Source organism: Hyperolius riggenbachi, chromosome 3 (assembly GCF_040937935.1).
Source record: "Hyperolius riggenbachi isolate aHypRig1 chromosome 3, aHypRig1.pri, whole genome shotgun sequence".
Taxonomy (NCBI): Eukaryota; Metazoa; Chordata; class Amphibia; order Anura; family Hyperoliidae; genus Hyperolius; species Hyperolius riggenbachi.
The window spans coordinates 280,269,390-280,276,232 of record NC_090648.1 but is presented as its reverse complement, the minus strand read 5'-3'; the positions used below and the strand labels follow the sequence as shown (position 1 = coordinate 280,276,232).

Genomic DNA, 6,843 nt, shown 5'->3' with positions numbered 1-6,843 from the left:
GTGTGTGTGGGGGGGGGGGGGGGGGGGGGTTGTTTAAAGGAGTTATCAGGCATTTTTAATGAAATAAATGCTACTTACCCGGGGCTTCCTCCAGCCCCACGCTCCCAGCATGTCCCTCGCCGCAGCTCTGCAGTCAGCCATTCGCTGCCGCTGCCTCCCAGTCCTTGGCGATAGCACCAGTCCGACCTGGATGTCGGCCTGTACTGCGCCTGTGCGAGCAGCACTGTCAATCACCGCCACTTGGACCGGAGTGTACTGCGCAGGCGCAGTAGTTCTGCGTCTGCAGAGTACGCTCTGGTCCATGTGGCGGTGATTGACAGCGCCGCTTGCACAGGGGCAGTTGGCCTGACGTCATCGCCGGGGGCTGGGAGGCAGCGGCAGTGAACAGCTGACTGCAGAGCTGCGGCAAGGGACATGCTGGGAGCTTGGGGCTGCACGAGCCCTGGGTAAGTAGCACTTATTTTCATTAAAAAAAAAAAAAAGCCTGATAACTCCTTTAAGGTTAGGCATCAGACACAGACAGGTAGATTGTGCGGAGAAATGGGGTTAGGCATCAGGTACATAGTGTGTGTGTGTGTGTGTGGCTGGGGCTGTTAGTCATCACAATTTGAAGATTTGCACACAAGAAAGATATGGCTTTGGGCTGGGGATGCCGTGAAATGGGCCTCTAGTTTGTGTTGTCCCCCCAGGCCAAAAGGTCCCAGTCCTCCCCTGGGTGGGGGGTAGAAAGTTGATCAATGGGGCATATCATTCTATTGTTTTGAACAGGGCAATCCTGCACCTCTATCAATTTTCAGTTGATATCCCTTTGAAACATTAAGATACACAGTAGTCATTCAAAACATAACATACACTAGATGATAGCTTCAAACAATAGAAAACAAACTGTGAGTGAAGGGCAGTATAACCTTAGTCATGGCAGGATCATCCTCCACAACCTAGGCAGGTGCCTTGGGCCTAGTGGGTGTAGCATTTGTAATTTATATGTTATAATGTGTTTGTCTTTCAACAGTTATCAACTGCAAAAGTTTGAACATCCCTCAAACTCCAGACAAAATATTAAGCTGTTGAATTTCTCTAAATCCTGTACACACTTCAAATATTTGTACCCAGCAGCATACATATAAAAAAGTAAAATGTTAGCATTCTGATTAATTAACTATTGGATGGTATATTTAGATGTGTGCCTGGAGATGGCGTTTAAAGGACAGCTAAAGCGAGAGGTATATGGAGGCTGCCATATTTCTTTCCTTTTAAGCAATACTAGTTGCCTGGCTATCCTGTTGATCCTCTGCCTCTAATATATTTAGCCATAGACCCTGAACAAGCATGCAGATCATGTGTTTCTGACATTATTGTCAGATCTAACAAAATTAGCTGCATGCTTGTTTTTGGTGTTATTCGGACACTACTGCAGCCAAAAAGATCAGCAGGGCTGGTATCGTTTAAAAGGAAATAAATATGGCAGCCTCCTTTCTTCTCACTTCAATTGTCCTTTAAAGAAAAAAACATTACACAAATGTGATTACATTGTCATTTTAACTGTTGAGGAAAATGAACACAGAAGATGTATGTATATAAATAATTGTTAAATCCAATTTAAAAAAAAATCAAAGTAGTATGTTTAAATTGAATACGATTATAATTTTGTTATTTTTATTTCAGGGTTAATAAAACATCATTAATCCTGTGGCCATGTCATTAAGGAGTTCCAGTCTTCGATGGTTGATCTTTTTATTAGCACTGTTCAGCACAGTAATCACTGGTCAGCGGCTGAAACAAGCCACATCCCCTATTCTGCGCAATAAGCCCTTCATTGCCATCTGGAACGCGCCGACACAGCAATGTAAAAACAGATATAAGATTGACCTGGACCTCAGTGTCTTTGACATTGTTGCAAATACAAATGAAACCTTGAGTGGGCAAAATGTAACAATATTTTATCATACTCACCTGGGGTATTATCCGTACGTCACTGATGATGGAGAGTCTGTGAATGGGGGCGTACCACAAAATCAAAGCCTAAAAAGACACCTGCTTAAAGCTACAGATGATATTATGAGACTTATACCAAATAAGGATTTCCAAGGCCTGGGAGTCATAGACTGGGAGAACTGGAGACCTCAGTGGGACAGGAATTGGGCAAGTAAAGCCATCTATAGAGATAAGTCGGTTGAATTGGTGAAGAAGCTTCATCCAGACTGGCCCATTGATTTACTCAAGAAAAAAGGCAAAGAAGAGTTTGATGGTGGTGCAAAGAGTTTCATGACTGAGACTGTTCTTATGACTCAACAGGTGAGACCTAATGGCCTCTGGGGTTACTATCTCTTCCCAGATTGCTACAACTATGATTACAAGCAACATCCTGATAAATACACAGGCAAATGTCCGGATGTTGAAATAAAGCGGAATGATTACATTCAGTGGATGTGGAAATACAGCACTGCTCTTTTCCCCTCTATTTATCTAGAAGATGTTCTTCAATCAACCCAAAATGCAAAAAAATATGTCCATCATCGTCTGAAAGAAGCTACAAGAGTTGCTGCAATGTCAAGCAGAACTTATGAACTGCCAATATACGCATACGCAAGACCTTTTTATTCATTTACTCTCCTTCCATTGTCTCAAGTAAGTAAAACAACTACATATGGAAACAGGGTCTTGTGAGGACACACAAGGAACAGATTGCAGGTCTGCCTTTAGAGGGCGGTCTAATCGCCAGGAGCCCAACTTTAGCCATTCAGTACTTACTATATGTATGGCCAATGCTATTTGCAATTTTTCCCCTTATAAATAACGTAACCTACAATATTTAAAGCTTTATGTTCTAATGAGTAGCTTATTGCATAGCAGAGGCTGTTTCACTGCAGCACAAGGAGGCACAGAATGTGTGTTTTGTGTGCCAGGTACCATATGTTGCTGTGCTGTGGAAGGCTGGCATCACGATACGCGCCAGGAAAGAGTTTTACATTTCAGTTCAGTGCTGCATAGCCCCTACCCAAATAAATGTGTTGGATTTCCTGTGTGTGGATACAGAATACACAACAATATTTTTGCATGCAATTTGCTAGCACACTGGCTATGTGCAGTTCTCAAGAGAAAATACAGTAGGGATAATCAATGAGATGCAAATCATTTCTCTTTGCATTCAAATTCCAAGTAAATGTTATGCAGCTTGAACTTCAACCAATAAAAAAATGACAGGACGTTATTCTGATTGGTCCAGTTTCAAGCTGCTTATGATTTACATTAAATTATTAATTGATCATCCCTAAAATATAGCTACAGGACTATTAAATAAAAATATAGCTTTACTAAACACAGTTACCTAAGGGCACTTGATGTATAGTTCTGATAGACGCAAAAACAGCTGGCCTATCATTCCTGTTAGTAGTTTAATATAAAACAACAAAAACAATGATACAAGATTTTACAAAATCTGACTGTTCCTCTTTATTCCCCCCAGGCCCCGCAATGGCTCCTTTAAAACATGACTTTTAGCTAAAGTCAAATTGTCAGACAGGAAGAGACAGGCTTCCTGTGATGTTCCAAATCCCTTCTAGCAGCCTCCCATTCCCTCCTCTTAAGGGGAGTAAATGGGGTGCGGGGAGGAGGGAATAGGCGGGTGATGGAGGGGAGGACATCATAGCAAGCCTTCCTCTTCCTGTCTGACAACTTGACTTAAGCCAAAAGAAGAAGTGATTACGGGGAGCCAGGGGAATGAGGAGAGGAATGAACAATGCATAGAGTTACATGTAGATCCAATACGAATATACCTCTGTGCTTATCATAGGTAGCTTTTCCTCCGGTTAGGTTTCCTTTAAAAATACCAGGCACTGTTTTACACATTTTACGCTACAAGTCTCCCTTCTCATTCAACTGTCCTTATAACAGATGTGCAAATTGGTTTGTACAGCATGGTGGCTCACTCGAAGGAAACCTATGAAATCTCCAATGTTAAGGCTTCAACATTCAGATAATATTTGTGTGCCACTGTATGCAAGTACATTTTATTTATTTAAGTATTTATATAGCGCCGACATATTACGCAGCGCTGTACAGAGTATATTGTCTTGTAACTAACTGTCCTTCAGAGGAGCTCACAATCTAGTCCCTACCATAGTCATATGTCTATGTGTGTATCATGTAGTGTATGTATTGTAGTCTAGGGCCAATTTAGGGGGAAGCCAATTAACTTATCTGTGATGTGGGAGGAAACTGGAGTGCCCGGAGGAAACCCACACAGTCACGGGGAAAACATACAAACTCCTTGCAGATGTTGACCTGGCTGAGATTCTTTCTAACCAGCGTTGCAAGGCAAGAGCGCTAACTACTACGCCACCGTGCTGCACCAAGTACATTCACTTCTTCATAGTTATTATACTAACTGTTCATGGAATCTGTAGAAAATCAATATGCATGATACACTTTTTAAAAAGTATAATTATATCTGACCTGCATAAAATAGAAATGTTCTATTTAATAGTGCCGATATACTACATTTGTTAATGCTATCTATATCTGTTTAATTTATGGCCACTGTCCTAATCCCTCTTTGCTACATAGCAACAATCATAGTTACGCTTGGGAAAACCTTCTCACCTGCAGCAATGTCACATTTCACTATGAATATATTTTATGGCATTCTGAATTGTAACGGAAATCCTATTTCCTTTGTTTCCAGGTTGATTTACTTCATACAATTGGAGAAAGTGCTGCACTAGGGGCAGCAGGAGTAGTGTTGTGGGGAGGCAGTGAATACTCCAGCACACCGGTAAGGTATTAAGCGACTATCTTGGTATTTACTATACCCTGAAGCACAGCTTGAAAAAGCATAGTCAAGCCTAATGGTTTACATTTTACAACTACTGACCATAGGTCTTGTGGTAGCAGAGTGTTCCTAAACACCAGTGAAGGATTTCATAATACTACATGACCAGGAGAATTCTAGAGTACTCACACTTTAGCTTAATCATTGAGTGCAGAAGTGCTGCAGGTAGGAAGAAAGGTGATAGTTTAATGTCTAAATTCCCTCACTGTGGATTAGAGGCATACCTAGAGCTCTGCGGGCCCCCAGCAGAATTGATCTAGCCGGGCCCCCTGCAAAACCCTGACATGCAGGGGTGGAAGCCACAAGCAGATAGACATAGCAGTGCAGGAGGACGTCTCATTCTGGGAAGTCGGTAATGTATCACACCCCACTTTACTCATAACCAGGAGTGGGCCCCACCACAATAGAGTCACACAGGGTATTGTTACATCCATGCTAGGGACTATATACACCTGGTTTAGTACCTGGATTTAGCTAAGCAGCTTTAAACAGGTGTATAACAATAAGGGAGGCCGAGGTTGTGGCTGCACCAGAGCCCTTGAACCTAAGGCGGCTCCACATGGGGCCCTCCCCCAGTCACTGCACTGGTTCTTTATTGGTGCTATAGTAGTAATGATTGATCACCTCTATATGAAATCATAATAGCTGTAATAACAAACGATTCCCATTCCTCTGCTTCAGAGCCGGGACAAGGTCCTCCAGCACCCAAGGCTGAGACACCAAAGTGCGCCCCTCCATCCCTGCCACCCCAGCCGTCACACACTGATTTCTATTAGACTAAGAGGTGCCACAGGGGCCACAACCTCCCCAACACCTTAATATCTAGTTATATGGCTTGCAGTCACTGCCATGTATCCCCTTTTCTTATTTATTTCTGCTTCAAACACAATTAGGAATGACAGCTGAATGAATTGTGTGCCCCCTCCTGCACTGCGCCCTGAGGCTGGAGCCTCTCCAGCCTATGCCTCGGCCCGGCCCTGCTCTGCTTACATCTCTCTCACACATTGAGTGTTCTTGGAAAGCCGGTTTTGGTGGTCTGTATCCTGCAGTTTCTATGCATACAGTGCAGGGTGACAAGGGGTGGGGTCAGAGTACTATTTTCACTGGAGCACATGGTTCTTTAGGTACGTCACCGGCTAGAAAGTACCTTTTGTATAAATATATGTATATATCTAATCCAAGGTTTTCTTATTTTTTTTCAGGGCAACTGCAATGTGGTGAAGAAATATATTGACGGGCCATTTGGACACTACATTGTTAATGTAACTTCAGCTGCTAAACTTTGCAGCAAAGTCTTATGTAGGAAAAATGGGAGGTGTGTCAGAAAGAATCAGAATTCAGATGCATACCTGCACTTAAATCCTAAAAACTTTAAGATAAAATCCCATCTGAATGGTAAAGGCTGGTATGTAACTGGCCACCATGGAAAGGAAGACGTCTTGTACATGAAACACAAGTTTGTATGTCAGTGCTTTGAAGGATGGACCGGGATATTCTGTGAATTCCCAGATTCTAGTGAGTTACAAAGGAAGGCCCCTAGACTAAAGAATGCTGCAGCTATACCATCAATTACTTTGAGCTTTGTGTTTTATATACTTTTTCACACTGGTATTTTCATAATGATTTCCACGTAATAAGCACACTCCCAGTGAAGCTATGGTAGATTATGCCTGCAAAGTTGAAAGGCCAACAGTATAGCTTGTTAACTGAATTTAAAATAAACTGTCATCTATAGCTATCAGGTATTTACCATTATGTGTCTATCAACATTCTTAGAGCATAGTGTACTGGTTAAGGGCTCTGCTTTTGACATGGGAGACCAGGGGTAGAATCCTAGTTAAGGTTGGTACCTATTCAGTAAGGAATTCTCGGTCAAAACTCCCTTACACTGGAGTGAGGACTCTTGAGCGCACCCTTAGTGGCTGCAGCTCTTGAGCGCTTTGAGTCTGACAGGAAAAAAGCACTATACATGTTAGGATTATTTTGTACCCATTTATGAAAGATGGTGTTTG

The 6,843-nt window shown here is 42.4% G+C and overlaps 1 protein-coding gene across 1 annotated transcript; it reads left to right on the top strand.

The window, feature by feature from the left end:
• Positions 1-1,695: 1,695 nt before the first annotated feature.
• On the top strand, positions 1,696-6,474 carry LOC137562303 (hyaluronidase-1-like). The gene is made up of 3 exons (XM_068273636.1): positions 1,696-2,628; positions 4,685-4,774; positions 6,034-6,474. Exons 1-3 carry the CDS (start codon positions 1,696-1,698, stop codon positions 6,463-6,465), a joined length of 1,455 nt encoding a protein of 484 aa, XP_068129737.1. The 3' UTR covers positions 6,466-6,474.
• The last annotated feature ends 369 nt before the right edge of the window (positions 6,475-6,843 follow it).

What these genes read in the sequence shown, in the direction of transcription:
- LOC137562303 (XM_068273636.1), top strand. Translation starts at nt 1,696, where the DNA reads ATGTCATTAAGGAGTTCCAGTCTTCGATGGTTGATCTTTTTATTAGCA. An exon ending in CTCTCCTTCCATTGTCTCAA is followed by an intron (nt 2,629 to 4,684) that starts GTAAGTAAAACA and finishes CTTTGTTTCCAG; the next exon opens with GTTGATTTACTTCATACAAT. An exon ending in GTGAATACTCCAGCACACCG is followed by an intron (nt 4,775 to 6,033) that starts GTAAGGTATTAA and finishes ATTTTTTTTCAG; the next exon opens with GGCAACTGCAATGTGGTGAA.